The sequence below is a fragment of the Zeus faber genome (assembly GCF_960531495.2).
Source record: "Zeus faber genome assembly, chromosome: 13".
Classification (NCBI taxonomy): Eukaryota; Metazoa; Chordata; class Actinopteri; order Zeiformes; family Zeidae; genus Zeus; species Zeus faber.
In genome coordinates, this window is record NC_137198.1 from 16,468,885 (window position 1) to 16,490,910 (window position 22,026).

At 43.8% G+C, this 22,026-nt stretch overlaps 2 protein-coding genes across 4 annotated transcripts; one reads left to right on the forward strand and one right to left on the reverse strand.

Moving 5' to 3' along the window:
- Window positions 1-9,098: 9,098 nt before the first annotated feature.
- Window positions 9,099-10,613, forward strand: LOC307238877 (hepatic sodium/bile acid cotransporter-like; the record flags this gene model as incomplete). Its single annotated transcript, XM_080012031.1, has 5 exons — window positions 9,099-9,421; window positions 9,593-9,797; window positions 9,932-10,110; window positions 10,204-10,403; window positions 10,558-10,613. Exons 1-5 carry the CDS (start codon window positions 9,132-9,134, stop codon window positions 10,611-10,613), a joined length of 930 nt encoding a protein of 309 aa, XP_079868157.1. The 5' UTR covers window positions 9,099-9,131.
- Window positions 10,614-11,362: 749 nt separating this feature from the next.
- On the reverse strand, window positions 11,363-21,394 carry LOC307239542 (sushi domain-containing protein 4-like). 3 transcript variants are annotated; one of them, XM_080012961.1, is made up of 8 exons: window positions 21,229-21,394; window positions 16,143-16,284; window positions 14,834-15,025; window positions 14,351-14,542; window positions 13,531-13,725; window positions 13,280-13,412; window positions 12,646-13,055; window positions 11,363-12,559 (listed from the first exon to the last, which is right to left on the reverse strand). In XM_080012961.1, the coding sequence occupies exons 2-8, from the start codon at window positions 16,258-16,260 to the stop codon at window positions 12,534-12,536; spliced, it is 1,266 nt and encodes a 421-aa protein (XP_079869087.1). In that variant the 5' UTR covers window positions 16,261-16,284; window positions 21,229-21,394; the 3' UTR covers window positions 11,363-12,533. The 3 variants fall into 3 exon arrangements, with proteins under 3 accessions (XP_079869087.1, XP_079869086.1, XP_079869088.1); XM_080012960.1 differs by having other exon boundaries at window positions 16,143-16,832; XM_080012962.1 differs by lacking the exon at window positions 13,531-13,725 and having other exon boundaries at window positions 16,143-16,832.
- Between the last annotated feature and the right edge of the window lie 632 nt (window positions 21,395-22,026).

Here is a 22,026-nt window from a genome sequence, read left to right on the forward strand (position 1 = left end):
TATCTCTTTGCCAGAGTTTAACTTAAGGTGTAAAACTGTGATATATGAAGAGAGGAAAGAAAAGAGGAGGTAGGTATTAAAACATGAGGTATTTGACATGGTTGGTTATCCTAAAGCATTAACTATGATTGTTAAAGTAACATCTATAAATCTAAAGTAATATCAGTATCTATGATTATTAGAACAATATCTATAGTTCTAAAATAATGTCTATAATTTGCCACAATAATAGTCGGGCCTTTGCCAAAGAGTGCTGGAGCCATCAGTATATTATGGTCTTTGTAGACAATGCCACTAGGTGTCTGGAGGCAGTGCCGCTAAGGAAAGCTACAGCTAGTCATATAGCCAAAGAGCTATTCCTCCTTTGTAGCCGGTTGTGATTCCAAAGGAAATCCTTACAGACCATGGGACTCCTTTCATGTCTCAGGTCACCATGGGCCTATGCGCCCTGCCAAAAATTAAACAACTCACGACATCAGTATACCACCTTCAAACTGATAGCTTAGTAGAAAGGTTCAATAAAACCCTTAAGAGCATTTGTGGGGATGGCTGTGAGACTTGGCCCTCTCAGGGAGTCTAGCACCTTCTGCACTCTGGCTAAGTGACTCTCCTATTCTCTGCTATAGATCACTATGCTGTCCAGGTAAGCGGCTGCATATCCCCGGTGAGGCCTCAAAATGCGATTCATCAGTCCCTGGGAGGTTGCAGGTGCCCCATGGAGACCAAATGGCAGTTTGGTATACTGAAAGAGTCCCTTGCTTGTCGCAAACACAGTCTTTTAATTGGAATCTGTTGAAAGAGGTACTTGCCAATATCCCTTGGTGAGGTCTAGTGTGGTGATAAACCGGGCCTGCCCCAAACACCAAAGGCATGGGGTACGCATCAAACCCAGAGACTTTGTTTACTATTCTAAAATCCAGAGAACGAACATAACATGCTGTTAATACCTCAGAAAGCCTAGATACTCCGCGGCACCCCTCTGTGTCTGTCACTGTTGGTTGCAACCATCTAAAATAAACTTAGTCTAAGACAATAAGTTGTTGTGTATTCAGTACTTTATTGATTTATCTCACACCTGGGTACAATAGTAGAAATTCTGAAGTGTACTGTGAAAATTTCCACAACACTATGTCCAGCCCAATTCTCTCAAAGGGAGTCTTGATTATGGGCAAGGGGATCAGGGGGTGTCTGAATGGCTGCTTAGGAGCGGCCATTTGACACTCTGGACAACTAAGGCAGTAGTTTTCAATCTCCTTATGGATTCCCAAACCAAGAGAACCTCTGCAGGACTCTCTCTTTTGTTTTATCTACCCCTAAGTGGGCCCCAAGCAGATTTGTATTTGTCAGTTGCAAGGCCATGCGGCGGTAGGACTTAGGCACCAATAATTGTTCAGTTATATCATCTTGGTCTTTTATCACCTGGTAAAGCAAATCTTTCCTCACTGAAAAGTCTGTAATGTCTCCTTGACCTACCCCCTCTAGCACCCTGACACTTCTTGGTACATTTATCAGTTGGGGTTATTTTACTGGGCAGTACCATACTGGCCTGATAGGTGGGGGGGGGGGTGGCATGTGCGCGGGTCTAGCCTCCTTCCCCAATGACGGCTGGCTGCTCTCCTGGGGTGACTTCTCCTCTCTCTTTGAGGCAGGACCAGCTTCTCGCTGCTGACCCCCCATCCCCCAGCAGGGCATTTACTGGAACAGAAGGAGAGGTTACCCATGACCCCTTCACCTGGGACTGGGGCTCTTGGCCTTCCTCTTACCCCTAAACCCCAATTTTTCCTGAGACCTTCGCTTCTGTGCTTCTCCCCAGAGTTTGTAGAAGAGGCAGCAATCGCGACCTATAAAAAGTGAGACTGGTAACCTGTCTAGAACCCCCACCTTTACTCTACACCTGCCTTGAGTTGTGATTAGCTTGCTGAAGGTAGTGATGGGCTATTCCCTTGTGTCGCCATGGACACAGGATACTGGCTGGGACTCTTCTTGTGGCTAGTCTGTTCCCTCCACCAGGGACCATCGAATAAACAAAAATACGCTATCTAAATCCAGTAGCGCCTCCATATCTCGATTATTCAGGCTCACAGGGCAGGTCATGGCTCGGGGGTTCTGTACACCCCATTAAATCAGCGTACAGTTTTGCCGAGCGATCTCCAGGATTCCAGGGTAGGCATGGGTTTGTCTGGTTTACTACAATGCCAGGAAATATGACCCTCTTCCCCACAGTTATAGCACCGCCTACTAGCTCTGGTCAAGGGCCTTTTGGTCTCTGACTTGCCCCCATAGTGTCTCTGTTGCTCAAATTGTAAGACCAGCGTTCTTGGGACCGGCCTTTGGGTTTGTGGATGGGGGTTTACTTGACGCCCTGGGGCATTCGGTGGCTCCCTTTACCTCATGCAGAACATCTCAGTGGTAGCTTGGTACTGCACGACGGCTCCTACCAAGGCACTTGCAGCAGCTAGGGAGCTTAGACTAATACTGCCTCATATGGTTGGGCCCATAAGTATTTATCCACAGCAATAGTCTCCACTATAGCTGCTGCCGATTTTACCTCTGGTTCCAGCCACTTTTTAGCTGTGCGAATCAGCTCATGCATCTGTGCTGGGTGGGATTGGTCACGGCTAAAGTTCCGTGTATGGAATTGCTGTGCCCTGCCAAACTTTGTGCATCCTATCCTACTCAGAATCTCCCTTTTCAGCACCTCATAATTGTTGGCAGCCGTGGCGTCCAAATCCCGAAAGCCCCTCTGTGCCTCCCCTGACATGATTGGGGCGATGATTCCCACCCACCGATCCTTCGGCCATCCCTCCCTCACTGCTGTGGCCTAGAACATGTGCAGGTATGCTTAAATGTCATCGCTGGGCCCCATTTTAGGGATGAACTCACTCGCTCTTATCCAAGCGCCGATGCCTGCTGCAGGTTCCTGCTGCAGGTCTCTCTCCAACTGAAGCTCCTCCACCTATAGGGCATTAGCTCTTTTCTGCTCCTCCAATAGTGCCCGGTTTGTCTCTGCTTGGACCGGGCTGGCCTCCACCATCATCTTCATTATCTCCTCCATAGTGTCTTCACTCGTTCTCAATTTTGAAAAAATATGTGTCAGTTGCTCCAAAGTTACTCTCACCCGCCCTTTCTTGGCTTAGTGTATTCCACCATTGTAATGTCGTCGGAGGTCGGGATCTTCCCTCTTTTAACTGGCAGGGTGGGTGAACAAGAAGGAAAAGGTCGCAAACTTGGGTTCCAACTCAAAAGGATTATATTTACTTCGACAAAACAACTTAGGTTCTTCCAGACCGGACATTCACAAAACAAAAAACAGGAGTTACGGAATTAACGCATTCATATCTCAAAACAGTTTCTGACAAACATTTCTCTCCTTGCTTCTCTTGCCCTCCAAGCCTCTCCGTCTCCTCCATTAATAAGTCTATATCCCTCCTCCTGGAGTGAGGGAAGTCTAGTCTTTTGGTTGGCAGCCATCATGGACTGCAGTTGCTGTGCCAGCCACCCGGTGGGGATGTACCTTCCTTGGCTAACAGTACCGCTGACGCAAACAACGACTTTTATAAGGAACTTTAACATTCAAAATAACATCCTCATTCTGAGCAGGCAGGTAAAGCTGCTGAGTTGGAACATTTTGAGTTAACCTTTTTATTCGTACCACCGGGACGACACCCACCGCCCTACACCATGCGGTGCAGGACAAGAGCTAAGGGGATGATTAAGGATCACCACCATCCGGTCAGGCGGACGCCTCCGCAGCCACAAGACCAGAACAGAGAGACTCAGAAAGAGCTTCTTTCCCCCAAGCCATAAGAACACTGAACTCTGTCACAAACTAGGACTCACCTCATAAATACTGTGTCCACCTCACTGCTGTAACACTTGTACACATCTTATTTTGTATTCCTCGATATTTATTATTTAGGATATTGTTCTCAGTTCACAAACATTGCACAGCAAACATTGCACAATGTACACAGCGTCTGTTATTGTTGTTGGTATATCTCACACATCTGTACAGTATTCCCTGGTGTTCCCTGATATTCATTCTCGCAGTTCTCAAACGTCGCACAGCAAACATTGCACTATGTACATAGTTTGTACATATACATAGTTTATGTGGTTGATTGTTGGTATACTTGAAATGCTGCATATACTGTACATTTTTTATTCTCTCTTTATTTTTTATTTTCTTATTTTTTCTATTTGTAATACTCCGCCCTGCACAGTCTCTAGAGTTTGCCTAAAAACATTTCACTACATGCTGTACACCGTGCAGTATGTTTGTGACGAATAAATATTTTGAATCTTTGAATCTTTGATTGAATCTATCAAGGAAGGAATCTCTCTATGTATGTATATCCTTCGATTATCTCGACAGCCGCTCATCCGATCTACTTCACACTTGGCAGGTATATTGCTGGGAATCCAAGGACGTGCAAGTGTCGAATTTGCTGCGCTTCGGTTACATGTAATAATAATAAACTCTGACTAAACAAGCGAACGGCGAGCCGCTCCGCTCTGTGCAGGCTTCATGGAAAGGATCTCCCCTTCACCACACAGGCCACCAAGCAAGCAAATATATTGAGAGAAACTGACCCCTTTTTTGGTATGGATCCTATTGGCGCTAGAATCGAACTTCAAAACGGGACGTGGTATCGGTACCATTGGTATCGATCCGCCCACCCCTGCAACGCAGCCCATTCAGAACAGGCATGATTTGAACAGGCACAGCACTACTTACTTAAAAGCCTGATATTATGACGAGCGATGGGGTGAGGGTTAAAGCCATCACTAAGGAGGTTGTTTATCACACACAACACAGACCACTATACACCTTTCCAGGGTTTGAAAAAATAAAAATGAAGTCCATTTAAACAAAGAAAAACATTTATAAAGCTTATTGTTCTGAATCACCGGGTGTAATGACATTTCACTGCATGTATGTATGACCGTATGTCTATGTATGTGACAAATAATCTCTTGAATTTGAACTTATATTTGGATTTATGACAGGACTAACCTAGACAAAAGGACAGCATTTTTAGTCGAAGCTTTAATTCCCTGCAGTGGGTTTCCATGGTCACCCACAGTGAGCTCCTCCTCCCTATTTGCAGGAAGGAGGTGAATTATTTAAAGTTTCTCACAACAGCAAATAAATACACAAAGACATCTAATGGCTGGGTTTGTAAAACTATGATCAGACGGCATTACAGAGAATCAGTCATTCAGATAGAGATGCATGCAATCTTGTATTGCATTGAACTCATTCAAGCTGCTTGGCGCCGCCTGTGGTCGCCTGCGCAAAGGCTCCTTGTAAATTACACACATTTTACTATTTTGTTTTGCGTTTTACAACACCATGTCCGTCCAAAACTCATAGGCATTGATGTCCTACGACTGAGATGATTCTATTTACTAATGAATTAAGGCTTAGTGTTGCGTTAGGGTTGCGTTTTAGGAATCATTTAGTTTAGTTAGTTAGTTGATTAGTTATTGTGCCAGTTCGTTATTGACCAGTTAGTTAGTTATTGTGCATAATCTCCGGGTGCATTGTAATGTCGTTTCACTACAAATATGTATGCTTGTATGTGTATGTATGTGACAAATAAACATCTTAAATCTTGAAACTGCATCTTCAGCATTGTACTTTGTGAACCATGTTTACGTTGAATGATCTCATCCTGCAAAGAAAATACAAATGTTGTTCTTGTGGCTGGCATCGGTGTTGGCCTCAAAATATACTTACGTATAATTGTATTGTCCACAATCTCAATTTCCCTGTCCGATTTATAACTGTGCATGTAGGACTGGGAGACAGCTTTTTAAAATCAATACCTGGTGTCTGTCTTAAAGTACATTTAGTTCTCCAAATGTAATAATATCCCTATCTTTTTAAAAGCTACACCACTTTTATTCGCACTTGCACGCGCACGTGTGTGTACGAAACGTAGACGAAATGGTGGGGAAGTTCTGGAGGAAGCAAGCTGCTCAGAGAGGAACCCACTGATTCCAACCCGCTGAGACCCGTCGACTAGAAGCTCCACTGTCCAGCCCACGGCGTTCGGGTCGAACTGGAGACCGGCACTCGGCTCCCCGGGGAGCGCGTGAGGCTGGATGGTGTTGAAGGCGGGTGAAAACAAAATCCATCACTTTCTGACGATCTTCTGTGCGGCCTCTCGTCTCAAAGGCCATTTAGTTTTTTTTCCATCTCGGTGCATTTGTGTTGAGGCGGAGGATTCGGTGCGAAGGGGCCTCCCCTCTCTGAAGGCTCTGGTGGCGTTGCCAGGCAAACCGGACCCTCTGCCTGGTTGCAGATTGTTTACATGTGAGTGTAAAAGTGGATAAAAGGCCCCTTCAGTCCTTTTCAAGCGGTGCGAAACACATTGCACATAATTTAGGCTACTGATGCTAAACAGGCTTTCCCACGGTGTACCCTGTATCCAAAAATACAGACATGGAGATAACCAAGTGACCATATTAGTTGATAAAATGAATACAGAATATTAACTTATTTGACTTTTAATTTAAAAAAAAAACCACCACTAAGGATGTAGTGACAAGTGGATTCCTGGTACAATTCCAAGGGATCTGTGGCGTTATTTTTCTTCATGATCAACCCCCAACCCTGACATTTTTTATTCCTTCATTTCTCTGTCTCCCTTCCTTGCATCTGTAAAACTCTTGCACAAATATTTATCCTCTCCCATGTGATCGGGATCCCATGTGACGACAAAGGGGGCTAGACAGAAGAATGTGTTGTGAATGAGGGGTGGGGAAGTGTGAGCCGGAGACACAAGAGAGGCTGAGCGCACCAAACGGGTGCAGATTTCAGCAGCGGCAGCCGGAAAATGATGAAGGTAAGATTTAAAAAATATATATATATATCTGTTTTCAACGTTATGGTCCTGAAACGAAAATAAAAGGTTATTGGGGTTTTTTTGGGTGATTCGCGACTCAATTGTTTATTTTCAGTCAACAAGAGAGGTCTTTTGTGATGAAAAATTACCAATATGTGTAACATGTGCTTAACCCTTGTATTATGTTGGACAGATTTGATCCGAATTTAGGTATTTATCATAACTAAAAGGCTGGTTAACATACTTGCTCCATCCTAAGGCCAGGTGACTTTGCCTAATTTGGGGGAATTAACTTCTATACAGAATACTGACATCTTGATGTTTTTGTTTATGTCTATAAGCACTTTGCATCCCGTTTTGATGCTTTGCACAAAGGAAAATGGGTCTTTATGAACTACCTAGTATAAATAAAGTCTCTCCCTCTCTCTCGCTCTCTCTCTCTCTCTCTCATACGCACATTGCTCTCACCACAAACATAAAGACCACCCCCTTTCATTTGAACTACAGGTAGGCTGCTGTATTCAAAAAGCTGACCAATGCCTCATAGACATAACGTGAGAGGTGCAGATCTACGTTGTATGAATTGCTGTCTGAGAAGGGCACTACACTGACATAAAAAGGTCCTACTCACCATCTACTCAGTCAGTCACAAGCAATTGTCAGAAGAGGAACATGAGCCAAAGGTTTTCAGTCAATGAAGCGCTCGCTCTAATCTTAGACAGTGATAATGACAGTGAAATAGAGGAGGAGGCGTCCGAAACTGAGGACAATGTCGAACATAATTCGGAGTATAGCGAATCATCCTCTGATGAAGAAGAAGAAAATACACAGGTTATAAGAGAGGCCATGCTGATGGAACGGAAACATAGCCTGGTCACAAACCCCCTGTGCAAGTCAGGGAAGACCGTCAGCTCTTGATCCTGTCGAGGCCACCGGGGGCAGCTGGTCATAGTGAATGAGTATATGTGTAAGCTACTAAAAAAACACGCCGGCAAATCAAAAAAAATATCTCGTCAAGTTTGTAATGATAGTCAGTGGCATGATGATCATTTCAAATAATTACTTTTTTGAGGGTGTTAAATATTCATAGCTCACAATTTTGAGGTGACTTTTATAGCACCGGTTATTCTGGCCAAAACAGTATTCATTGGTTAAACATTGAAACATGATACAAGGGTTAAGTAAAGCCAAATGCTTCCTGTTTCTACCTGAAGTGCGTTCCATTTTACCCCAGAAGTTGGAAGTCACTTACATTCTAAGCCCCTTTCTCTCAGGTAACAATTGATACATCCTGACCCCCACTGCTCCATGTGTTCTTATCTGCTCTGTGGGTACCCGCTGAGCTCACAAAGGAATGTGGACTGTGAATGCGAGCGGAAAATCTAACCGCCTATTACCTTATATGGGCGTGCGTATCGTTATATGCAGGTAAGTCATGTGACTGGGGGGGGGGGGGGGGGGGGGCGTAGTCACAAGACGACGCCCAACTCAGAGAAAGTATAAGAACTCCCCGGGCAGAGGTGCGGGGAGAAACAACCGCGTCCCAGTTTATGCAGCGCATCACTTCAACTTGCTCATATTTTGCAAAATGAATTCTGTTCTCCCTGACTTAACGAGGGTCTCGGTTCGTCCCTGACGGCTGACGATGATGGTTTATCTCACCGACCGCACAGTGGAATTTCACAACACTTGCTATTGAGGCCAGATCCCCCCCTAATGAGGGCCTCTTATTTACACATAATAATTGGGTGCCCAACTGGGTCTGTCCTGTGTGGCAGTGTGTTGTTAAAGCCCGGATGCCACCTTATATGGGCGCTTGAGTTTGTGTTGCTTTATGGGTACCAGAGGCAACCGTGGTAAAAAAAACAACAACAAATAAAAAACAGCCCTATAAAAATAAAGACAACACGGTTTGAACACTTGAACTGTTGATGTTGCTGCGTTATATTCAATTGCTTTTAATTGTTTCATTGCGAGAACGTGAATTTTGAAGGAGAATGTGCTAAAAGGTTGTTTGTTGCGTGGCACTACTCAAAACCCTGTCTTGAGTAGTGTCTTGAATCTTGGAATCCATTCAATTGTACATATAGATTTATTGGACTTTGTTTTGTTTGCCAGGATAAATCCACACCACTGTAAAATCAAAACAAATAAACAAAACACCACACCACCATGAACCTGACGGAGGAGCTCGCTGCAATAAGCTACAGCCGATTTAATGGATGGAACGCTTCTTTCAACGGGAGCCAAGGTTTCCAGAAACCCTTCTCGCCTGTTATGGACCAAGCCATCAATGGCTTGACCGTCATCATCCTCTTCATCACTATGGTGTCCCTGGGCTGCACCATGGAAATCGCCAAGATCAAGGCCCACATCCTCAAGCCCAAAGGGGTGGGCATTGCGGCGGTGTCTCAGTTTGGCATCATGCCCCTGACCGCCTTTTGCCTGGCCAAGATGTTCCAACTGGAGCCGATTGAGGCTGTGACAGTGCTGATTTGTGGCTGTTGCCCCGGGGGAAACTTATCCAACATTTTCTCTCTGGCCCTTAAGGGTGACATGAACCTGAGGTAAATCATTCTTTGTTGCATTGATTGATCCGTTGTTTGTTTGCACGTTACAAATGCCTGTCTTGTTTTCCTATGACATGCAGCTTAGCATGAAACGTGAGGGACTTGGCATTACCTAGGTTCTAATGGAGCACTTGTTCCTTTCTGTTTTTCTCTGTTATTTCCTCCCAGCATTGTGATGACCACATTTTCTACGGTCACGGCCCTGGGCATGATGCCGCTTCTGCTCCTTCTCTACAGCCAGGGCTTTGACAATGTGCGGAATGCCGTGCCATACGTCGGTATCACCATCGCTCTGATGATGACCATAATGCCGTGTGCCTTCGGCATTGCTATAAATCACTACAAACCCAAATATTCACCAATAGTCATGAAGGTGAGTCACTCTTGTCTTCGGTTTTGTGGAGTGATTTTGTTTCTCTCCCGTTTTGGTGTTCAAACTCAACAATGTGTAAAGGGACAGCAGTCACCCTTTATGATGTGCCTTTAATTAAAGTGCCCTCTCAACAGGTTGGTCTGAGCATCTGTCTAGTTTCCTATGTGGCCGTGGGCGTTATGTCTGGAATCGCCGTTGGCGGGACACTGTGGGTGGTTCTATCTCCCAAGCTCATGGCCACAGCTGCGTTGATGCCACTGACCGGTTTTACGCTTGGATACGTCATGTCCACCATCTTCAAAGTCAACCATAAGTAAGTGAAATGGCATGACGTTGTATACACTTGAACGGTGTCCAAATCCGGCTCCCGATTAAAAATCGGCTTCCTCTGCCACGCCCTATAAAGATGCAGGAGGACTATCTCCATGGAGACGGGCTGTCAGAACATCCAGCTGTGTGGCACCATCTTGAAGGTGGCCTTCCCACCTCAGGTCATTGGACCCCTGTATCTCTTCCCTCTGATCTACATAATTTTTCAGAGCGGGGAGGCCCTGCTTTTCACCCTGCTGTTCAGATGTTACCAAACATTCAACCCACCGACCGAGGGTAAATATCACAGCTGACTGTATTGCGCCGAAATGAAGGTTGGGGTGGAGGCGGGGTTGGAAAAGCAAACTATTGCTCTTAGCCCCCGATCTTTTCAATATCTTGATCAACGTATTGAAAATCTTTTCGCCTGTCACCCCTTTTTGCTGCACAGAAAAGAAAGTATACCACGCTGTTCACGAGAACACTGAAGAAATGAAGATACCTTAGGATAAGGAGCGTGGAGGGACCACACGCTGAACAAAAAAAAAGGCAAACCACAATTTTGCTAGGAGTGGGATTAAAATTGGGAACAGCATCAACAGGCAAAGAGGTTGAGAACATTCTCACACAACCCCCTCCTTTGTCTGATACATGCATATACCTCAGGCACTCACACGACACTGAAATGTGCGTCACAAGGCTTGCCGGCGACATACCTCGCACAACATTTTCAAAACTGTTCTAAAAGCCGAAAAACTTGACTTTGGAAAACTTGAAGATATATGTGATAGAAATTGTTGATTTACATGAATACTAACTCAAGATTTTTATATTCAGGTCTAACACAACAAAGATAATTCTGAGCCTCCCTGAGGACTCCCTTGCGTGATTAATAAATAAAATGGCAGGTATCTTTGTTTCATTTGTAAATGGAATGTGTAATAAGCGAAGATTGTTAACTTTGATGATAGTAAATCACTTGCAAAAAAAAAAAAATGGTCTCATATTTAAAGAAAGAATGTTAACAAATAGTTTTAGGTTTAATTTACAGGGCATTAAAAGGAGAATAAGAAAGAATGAACCCACAGTGACAATGAAAACATAGGCAAATTGCACACCTCAAATTATATTTAATCAAAATTAACACACAGTATATACAGCGAAAAATTAACTTATTTTTAGTTGTTTTTTTTACAAATATTAAAATACAATCTTCAAATTAAAATTCAATTTTCAGTTGGAAAGGAAATCAAATGGAAAGTCAAACCATTTTAATTTTGACATGACATTAAAATGTACAATAATCATTTTTTGTGTGGGATTCACCCAATCACACTTACAGTGTCACGTTGCGTGCCTGCAGTAGAAAATAACTGACGCAAGAGCGAAGGATCCCCTTCTGAAAAACCTCTACACAACCGTAGGAGCATCAACAGAAACCAGGGCTGATCAACAGCAATCTGAACACATTAAAATGGTCAAATTCTTTAGTTTTAAAGCAGCCAGAATAAATTAAATATAATATTTTCTAGTGTACAAGAGGAGGTGCCTGGCAAGGTCACATAATATCACTAAGCTGTGGATGGAATTGACATTCGTTTTTAGAATTCCATATTTTCCAGTGAACTTACAGATGCTTGTGCATAGAAGTGGAAAGCTAAGGCCATACGGGACAGTGGGCGTCACTGTGAGATAAACTATTTAATATTCTGTGTCTCGTGGGATGGACTAGATGGGTAAAGAGTGAGAAAAAGGCAAGCCACTTCCGGTGACTACAGGACATATTGGCCCACAATCTTGTGAACTATGAATCATAATCAAACGGTTGATGATAAGGAGGCAAATTTAGCAATAAGTAGAGTACAAAGCGTGCTTAATTCATTCTGGATTGATAGCAGCAGAAACTCAAAGATGCCCGTCGAGGGCGTAACTCAATGGACAACCCGGGGCTCCGCCTGGCCCTCCGTGCATCATTTGCGATGTGCTGCGTACACGAGGTGAAAACACTCGGTGGACGAGACGTTGTGACAAGGTGATTATGCTCCTTCATCCACTCGAAACAAAACTGAATACAGAATGCCTCCCCCCTCCCCCTCCCCCCCTGTACAAGCCACTGGGTTTCTCTTCCACATCACACTTCCATGCCAAGCCAAGTTCAACGAGCAAACAAATATGTGTGTCAGACATTAGACGTACACAGTGTAAGAATTCCTATAAAAACCTTTAAGCGTTTTACTATGTACATTTGGAATGCCTTCCCGGCCCCCCCCCTGAAGGGGGAGGGGGGAGGGAGCTATTCTGAGTGATAAGCAGCTTGACCCCATCGACAGACGGGGTCTCCTGTATTGACAGCTGCAGCGGTGGCAGCAAGCATCTTGTTCAACGCCACAGGTGGTCTCTGGATGTTCGGCGAGGCTGCGGCACGTTTCACGCCTCCTTCAACAAAGGAATATCTGCGGAGGACAAACAGAACCGACGCTGAGGTCAGGAAGGTGAACGGCGAAGCGGCAAGGAAAGCGCTTTCGAGAGCGGGACTCACCATCAGCGAAGTCCACCTCTGAGTCGCAGAGGGACGGGCTGTGCTGCTCACTGCCCGTGGAGGGCTTCCGCTGGGGAGGTGGAGCGGCCGCGGCGCCCAGGGTCTCCGGCGCCCAACGAGAGGACGAGGGGGAGGTTGAGGAAGAGGAGGAGGAAGAGGAGGGCGGCAAGGTGTGAACCACCGCCATCTCTGAGTGCTGGTGCTGGGCGAAGGGCGGGGGCCTTGAGGGGCCGGCCTCTGGCCCCGCGACGGGATGACCCTCTGATAACACGATCTGCACCCTGGATTCAGACCCGAGAGACGAAGCCGAGGGCCCTCCGCCGCCTACGGCCTCTTCGTAGGAGGGAAGGGTCACCTGGACGCCCTCCACCATGATGGACACGGGCTGGCCCAACACCCCGTGCTCTCGCCTACGTTTGGGAGAAGGAAGTTAGCACCCACCTCCTTACGCCTACTAGAGACCCTGCCCCTGGTCCTGACACCAACTACAAGGAAGAGCTATAAGGCTGCAGGTATCAGAATTCAATTTAATACTTTTTAAGACCTTTTTGAGATGAATATTAACAAAACTCAAGACAGATTTTTTGTTAAATCATCTCATCTGCAGGCATCCTGTATATGTGACGATACTCACCGGTGGAAGGACTTCAGTTTGGGCTGGAGCAGAACAAACAGCACCACCAGCAGAAGGACCAGGGTAACCGTGCTTGCTGTAGACGCCACTATTGACAGTGTGGGCATTCCCATTGGGACGCTTTGATCTCGGTCTATTTGAGTTGGATAACAAAGGTATGAAAAATCCTTCTTTATACTGACTTGTTCAGAGTAATAGCATCATGTTCCCTGTATAGTCGCCCTAATGGGCCTCGCCTTTTCTCCCTCTACCTTTGTCCTGCAAGCAGCTGATCTGCATTGGTCCGTCCCATTCCCCGTCCAGACACGTCAGGTATTTGTAGTCTCCCTTCAGAATGAAGCCTTCATCGCAGAAGTACTCGATCACAACGTCATGAGACGGGCGTTGGCAGGGAGACGGGTGGCACGTGTAGCCTCCGTTCTCCGGCACATATGCGGGCAGGCATACTGTCCGTGAAAAGTAAACAACTTATCAACCGACCGAATCGTTCCCTGTAAGACATGTGCTCATGAACTTAAAACTGCGGAGACGCAGTCTCGGACAGATTGGTTGAACCATGCGGCGCCATGAAGGGCCTCAAACAACCTGCGAGACAAAAAGGTTGTAGTAAACTCGAGGAACCAGATGGATAGTATCTCATCCATCTAGTCATCAAAACCTATATGCCTGTAAACACACCTTCTGACCTCTAACGAAACTGACTGAGTATTAGCCACACAAATGAAAAATGACAAACTCTATACTAAATAAATATAACTTAATATAAAGAGGCCAATATGTGTTGGCAGCGTAGTTCATGAGCTAGAAATTGAGCAGATAGACAGGTCTGGGTGGTGAAGGGCGTTTCCTCCTAAACAGAGGGTCCGGTGCAGGCGCCTCATTTGAGAGCGTGACCTCTAAGCAGCTCTCAGGGCAACAGAGGACTGGCATTGATCAACAACATTTGCGAACCCCCGCCGTTACATCATGGTCAATTTGTGCAACAGCCGACTAAATGACTAATTATCGTGCCTTTAAACTTTAAAGCCTGTAATAGTTTTGAGAAGCATGCAACACAACAGGGTGGCCAACCTTGGCTGACACAGCTGATATCCATGGGGTCGTCCCACTGGCCATCTCGACAGGTCAGGTATTTGTATTCTCCCTTCAGAATGAAGCCTTCATCACAGAAGAACTCAATCACAACGCCATGGGAAAACCTTTGATGGGAGGATGGGTGACTGGTGTAGCCCCCGTTGGCTGGCTTAGATGGAGGTAGACAAACTGATGAGAGATAGAGAACACATAAATATTTTAAAGATAAAAATGTTTGGTTATTTAATTCAACACACTCTCAGCTCTCGTCTTTGGGTACTTTTTTTTTTTTTTCCCATGCTTTTGAATTCTCAAGTTCCTCTAAAGTGATGAACAGGTTATAGGTTTACCATCTTCATGTTTAAAATGTCATGCCTAAAATGTTCAACGGATGTACAGCTTATCTGACTTGGAATTTGCCCCCTAATCTGCTTACATTGATTCACATACTAGAAAAGAGCCCTGGACAAAGTATCTTACAGCCAGTGTGTATGCAGCGAGGTGGCGGAGAGGACCAGTGTCCCAGCGGGGTGCAGGAGAGGATGCTGGCTCCGTCGGCCACATAACCGGGGTCACAGCTGTACTGCAGTATTGTTCCCACGGGGAAGGAGCCGCTGTTGGTCTCCGTCAGGTTGACCCAGCTGTTTTGGACCATGTATGGCCTCACACATCCTGTGGAGTGGGGAGGCACAACGCTCTAAGAAACTGCTAAGGCTTTGCCTGGAAACATGGCTGTCAGCATGAGACCCCGGTGTTCCTGCTATGAGGTACATTACATAATTAGACACATTACACAAGAAAGTCAACAGAGTAACCAGTTCACAATAATAATAGATGGCTATTGGCATGTTTATTTATGTTTTATGCTTGTTATGTTTTAATGATGTATTTGTTTATTTGTGGACAATGAACTGGTAATGTTTTTATTCATTCTGCACTGTGTTTTAATATATTTCTGTCTCTTCTGTTCTGTCTCAGAAATTGACACTATAATAACCTTAATATAGTCCTATAATGTATCCATAGTTATCCATATTATTGTAAACATATTTCCCTTCCATAAAGAAATATTCATAAACTCTATTTAGACCAACATTCACTACTTGTAGCAACCATACCGCCACTTAGCCTCTGTCATTGCCTTTTAATTTATATTGTGCAAAGTGCACATTCTGTATATTTTGTTTTTTAGCTTGTTTTCTTAGATTGTTACGCTTCTGAAGTTGTTAAATTACTTGTCTGTCTGACAGTGTACAACAACACACAACCGCATACCAAGTGAAATTCCTATGCATACTTGGCCAAATAAACTAATTCTGACCTAAATTAGCCCGAAGATGATGTGTGGATATTAATATACTGAAGTTAAACATTGGACTTATGCATTCCTCCAATGACCTTTTGGCCTTACTCTATGGTCTTGCTTTTGCAGCTCCCGTGCAGCTTGTCACAAGTCAGCTTGAGTCTTATTTGGAATAAGCCTTGTGATGGTGAAATACAAACGGCCACATTGTCCAGCAAACAGAATGGTATTTTTTGTTTGACCATCTCAATATCTTGAAGTTAAAATAACAATTTAGTCAGATGACAAAGGCTAGTAATTACCAGCCTTTGACTACATTAAACATTTGGGGGAAAAAAGTAATCAACTGCTGCCATCCAACTGTTCTTACCTTACTCCTCTGGAAGTTAAACATGGATTTTTATATTTTTCACATAGATTGTTCATAAACATAGAGTGTTTAATGGCATGTTGGACCCCATACATGCCAAGGAGCTTGTCACTTACCTAATCCGTGTCCAGCAGACACCACAGCCAGGGCCAGGAGGAGGGAGAGGGGCAGCTTGGTGCCTGGAGTGCAGGGCCCGTTGGTATTGGATATGGAGTCTAGCATCCCATTGCACATCTTCCCAGGCAGACACAAGTCAACCTGACAAAACAAGGGCATTAAACACCAAACCACATCAGTAGGATGAAGCAGTGTGCAGACCCTGTTGGATCAGCTGGTTCTTTTATTTCTTTAGTTTAACAAAACAAACAAGACCACAATATCAAAGTCTCCCAGGAACAGTTAATTTACCATTCTAAAGTACAACATGATGCATACATTCACATTTTCCTGCTTTTACAATTCAATGTTAATACATAAGTTAACTGGTTTATTATTTCGTTTTAGGTTTCTTATTTATTTCCTTTTTTTCCTATTTTTGCATATTGAAAATTATCTTTATTTTTTAACTTTCTTTTATATTGCCTATTTTGTTTTGATGTGTGCTTCTGTAACATAAATAAAGTACCTATCAATCTATAGCCAACTTAAAAAGGCATGTTGCTAAAATTGTCGATACAGGGAAAATGAAAGTTATATGCATGGTTTTGAGAGGGTTACGTGACATCATCATCCAATATGGTATACATGTGGAGGGTACGACTCTGAAGGGGCTTCCACATAGGACACCGCATGCGCTGCGCTGGAATCTGGTTAGGACACAAAATCTCAAATTACAAGCAGTTTAAGAACTGTCCGACCAGAGAGGAGAGCACGCTGGATCACTGCTACACCACCGTCCACAACACGTATCGCGCTGTTCCCTGCACTGCGCTGGGAAACGCCGACTGTCAAACTGTCTAAACCTGTTGCGAGGAGAACCAAGAAGTGGCGCAGCGAAGCAGCAGAGGATTGCGTGAGTGCCTGGACCGCACGGACTGGGAGATGATCAGAACCGCCGATCACAGACTGAATGAATACACAGACGCTGTGACCAGAGTTTCTGTTAGAACAAATCGGTGCCGGTCCACATGTCCTGGAAGAATTCAGTGTCCCAGACAAATAGGATAGATTCTGGTCATTATCTGTATTTTTGAGCTTAAAAACAATTGATGGGCAGACTATATAAAGAATGACATCATGAAGGCATGTAGATTAAAAAAAAAAAAAGTAATTGAATATTTAAAATAAAATAAGCCCCATCCGTCAAGCTATTTTTAATTAAATAAATAAATTAGCAAAAATAAATAAATAAATATTACGCATATTATTATTTGAAATCAAAAAATTTAAGTTTGTGATCAATGAGTTACAAGTGTAGATGCTTTAATCAACATTTCACTTACGTAACATTTTTCATAAAATTAAAAACAATAAATATGACAGGTAAGTCTTAATAAATAATAAAAGTTTGTGGTGTTGCATGTCTTGTCTACATATTTTACACAATGGATATTTACCGTCTGCTTTGGGTTGGAAATGAAATATAAAAAAAATCCTGCCAAACTACGGATGTATGTGTCCCCGATACATCATCTTTCTGCTCCTCCTCAGAGTTTAACAATGTGCTGTCCCTGCTCCCTGTGTGTGTGTGTGTGTGTGTGTGTGTGTGTTTACAAGTGCAACCTGTCTACGAGGGAGGGGGTGGGGGCCTATTACTATATCGACAAACATGATCGGTTGGAGGTGAAATGCCATCTTTAGATTATCTAAACTGATTGGCTTTCCATCGCAACTTGCTGAATACGGAAACGAACATCATATATCATTATATGTCATATATCACAGCTTCTGAGAGGACAGCTGTATACTAGGGATGCAACAGTACATGGTATGTTATCGAACCACTCGGTAAGCCCCCTATGGTTCAATATGCAGACATTAAGCGCAGTATTACAATCATGGACCTCGACTGCCCATGTCATTCCTCCATTTTTGCGCAAGAGGTCAATTTTTTCAACTGCGCGCAGCTCAGAAGATTTTTCAATCGAAACACGAGATAAAACCCATTTAGAAATCATTTTGTAAAGAGTGCAATCAATCAAGGTGTCCAGTTGGAAAATAACTCCCCGGGATGGCCGTGTCCCTTTTTATCACAAACTTCTCTTCAGACACTTGTTCCACTCGCACCAGGTGCTTGCCTCACTTCCATCTTTCCTCTCCTTCCACACTCTAGGCCTTTCTCAATCTGCGTTCTTGTCTGTACTTGTGTTCTTGTGGACTTGTAAAACGTCATCTGTCGCAGCCCAAATACTGTTCCAATTCAAAGTCTGCATCAAGCCAAGTCGAGTCCAAATGCCCGGATATGGACTTGCTCCGCCCATTTTATCGAGGATATCCAGTATCCCAAGTATCCCAGAACGCATTTTGCACCAAGCGGTCGTAATGGTAATGGTCCCCGGGAGTCTGTACTCCCGAGTCGAATTTGCCAAGTCTAAACTACCAAGTCCGCAAGTCCGGACTTTGCGTACTTGGTATTGCGAAACGACCTCAATCTCGAGGTCGGGAACCCGCCCCTACACACCTGAGCCAATTACCCACTTTTCTGGACACCTCCCCTCCAATTAGATGAACTTACACAAATTCTAACAACCCACCAATAAACTTGAACTCCTATTTACCCCCTCCCCCCACAGCCATACACACAGTGTTACTAGATATTTATGGCAAACTACTATAAAAACTTTAACACCTTTAAGGGTTTTCTTTCCTTAAATATAAAGATACTGAAACTGTACTGTTACCGTCGCACAAAAACCATGATACATACTGAACCGTGAGCCCACTGTGCCGTTGCATCCCTACTGTATGCCAACTAATGTCGGTATACGTAGGGACGCGCATAGAACGTAATGTAATGTGCCAAATCCGGTCTCAACGTTACAAAAGTGCAAGATTTATTATTTACAAGTAAAGTATTTACACAAAAACATCCAGGTTTTACTAAATGAAGTCCCATAGCAACGGAAGGCAACGGGCGTCCCCATTGTTCAGACAACAAACGAAAATAAATAGATCTAAAATAAAAACACAGGAAAAGCAGCACACAAGTAGGGAACCGGCACAGGGCCCGCGCGGGGTGCACCACTTTCTGAAGGAGAAATTTATAAAACTCTGCTCCAATTCTCTGAGTTAGGTTTACGTTTTTAATTTTCCATACAAGTAAGCAACTAAGGAAATAAAATAAATTGAAATCTTTCTCTATGGGGTTATATCATATATTGCTATATTATACATCACAAGATTTGCATATAAAGTGAGGAAGTGAGATCCGATCACAAGTGTTCACTCTGCAACTCTGAGAAGAAAGGGCGGGAGCCTCCGCCCCCTCTCTCTCTTTCTCTCCACTCCAGTTTCAGAACACAATAAACTTCACTTACACCAATTCAATTCTCAACATTTTTCCTGGCAGAAAAATTAATTAAAATAAATAAATCGTCTGTCATCAATTTCAATCATGATTGATGGAGTCGATTGCGATGGACAATTTAACTGTAAATCTGCCCAAGCCAAGCCTCTGAGACCGGTTTTGAAAGAAAACAGCAGGAGTGCTCTTTGGAAATACTTTGCATTTGAGGTAAAACGTAAAACATAAAGCTAACTCACAGAATTTGAGTGTGTGCATTCCCGTGGCTGCTTTCCTGTGTTTTTATTTAAGATCTATTTATTTTTGTGTGTTTATTAACTTGTATGACACATTTTTTTTTTTAAACACAACTGAGTAATGGGACAGACAAACAAAACCCAGTGTGCCCTGTGGCGCATCACACCGTCTCCCCATTGCTATGGGACTTAATTGAGTACAAAACTAGATGTTTTTGTGTAAATACTTTATTGGTACATAAAAAATCCTGCACTTCTGTGATGGGGAGACAAAAGACACAAAAAAGGCATAAGTAGTATTGTATGTGACTGATTTACACTTTGCATTCCACCAAAAACAAATCATTTTGACAAGATAATTGCTACGTTTCACATTTTGTCTGCTAATTTATGATTCTTTTTTTATCATTTAAAATTATGAATTTTTAATTCATACGTTTTATTATTATTTATTTTTTTACAAAGTTTTGATTTTGGATTACCTGTGGACATCTATTTAGTTGATTTTATAAATAATGGGTGGACCACTACCACCGACACGCACCGGGGTGAGTTATAACGAAGAGCTAGAACAATGACAAGCTCTGGTTCACAGCGGATGGCTTTGTTTGGAAAAAGGAGTCATGTAAGTAACAGGCGACAGGGAAGGGTTTAAAGTTGAAACACATTATTTTTTAACTTTTCTTTTTTTTTTTTTTTTACTTCACATCTTTTAAGCTTTACCTTTCACTAAGTTAAATTCTATTTTATTCTTAATAGTAATTTTTATAGGGTACAGTAGTTATTTTATAAGTATATACACATATGTATATATGTATGTGTGTGTGTGCATATATAGTAACTGATTGAAAAACAACGTGTGTTTTTGTAAATAATGTGTGTTTTGTCGTGTATGTCATTGCTGCTGCAACGCTGGAATTTCCCTTTGGGTGTTAATAAAGTACCTTGATGTTATCACAAGTATAATTATAATTATTATGATTGTTATAATCGAGGGATAGACATTTGGATAGATAGATAGATAGATAGAGAGATAGATAGATAGATAGATAGAGAGAGAGATAGCTAGATAGAGAGATAGAGAGATAGAGAGATAGATAGAGAGAGAGAGAGATAGATAGAGATAGATAGATAGATAGAGAGATAGATAGAGAGGACTTGAAATTGTGTTGAAATGTCTTCCAGGAAAATGAAAGTGCTAACGCTGAGACACGCCCATTCCCAGCGCTTCCTTGTTATTATGATGTCAGCGTTATCTTGTGTGTGAAAAGAGAACAAGGCCCGTACTAAAAGACAACTCAGGCATCAACACCAACCGAGGTCCGACATACGGACGGTTTACTATATTAGCTGGCAGTGCCATCCCGGGGGGGGGGAGAGGGGGGTAATGACCGAGGTGTCCCTGCACCCTGGGCTGGCTTCCACTGCTAGCTTCACAGCCACTTAGCCCCGTTAGCCAGTTAGCGCAGTCAGAAAAGCGGACAACGGCTCGACGGTACATACCACAGCAGTGCCTCGGTACCCCGCCCGCTTCCACTCCCGAAAAGTCACGACGTATACATTACAAACACTGAAATGACTGTAACTACTGGCGAGTGGTTACTGGAAAGGCAGCCGGAGATGGTTTGTTACTGTGGCTAACGGTGGCTATCGCCGCATAGCAGCTAAAACCTACGGTAGCGCGAGTAGTGACGCGAGACTCGCGAACGGCTCGTTCATAAGCGAACACATCCCTGAAAAGAGCGGACGAAGGACCAAAGTCCGAGGCAAAAAAAAGTCGCTTGGCATAAGTAGTAAGTGTTGTGACTGATTTACACTTTCCACCAAAAACAAATCATCTGAACGGAATAATTGTTGTGTTTTACATTTTGTCTCCCAAAATTCTGTCAGAATATCAGAGAAAATTCGATTTTTTTTTTTTTGTATGGTATTATTATTTTTTGGAGATATACACTGCGTTATTCACCGCGTGAATCAGCAACTTTGACAGAATCAAACATTGTTCTCGGTTTGCGGTGGGAGATCTCCACGTCTCAAGGGCCGGCCCACCCTTCGGACTCGTTCAGAGGAAGTCACCCCCTCGCTCACCGCGACAGAATCGGAGACCGATCGAACGACTCTTCGGGCGAGTCCCCGGGAACCGAATCCGAAGAGGACGGGTCGAACCTCTCATCCGCGCGCGCTGAAGCCCGGTCAGCTGGGCGAGGCGGCGCGCGCGGGGGGGGGGGGGGTCACGTGACCGCCTTAGTTACAGCGTCCGGCGCGGTCGTTCGCGTCCCTAGTTACGGAACCCGGACCCCC

What these genes read in the sequence shown, in the direction of transcription:
- LOC307239542 (XM_080012960.1), bottom strand. Translation starts at nt 16,302, where the DNA reads ATGCCCTTGTTTTGTCAGGTTGACTTGTGTCTGCCTGGGAAGATGTGC. An exon ending in GTCTGCTGGACACGGATTAG is followed by an intron (nt 15,026 to 16,142) that starts GTAAGTGACAAG and finishes CCCACTCCACAG; the next exon opens with GATGTGTGAGGCCATACATG. An exon ending in AAACTGAAGTCCTTCCACCG is followed by an intron (nt 13,056 to 13,279) that starts GTGAGTATCGTC and finishes TCCCAAACGTAG; the next exon opens with GCGAGAGCACGGGGTGTTGG.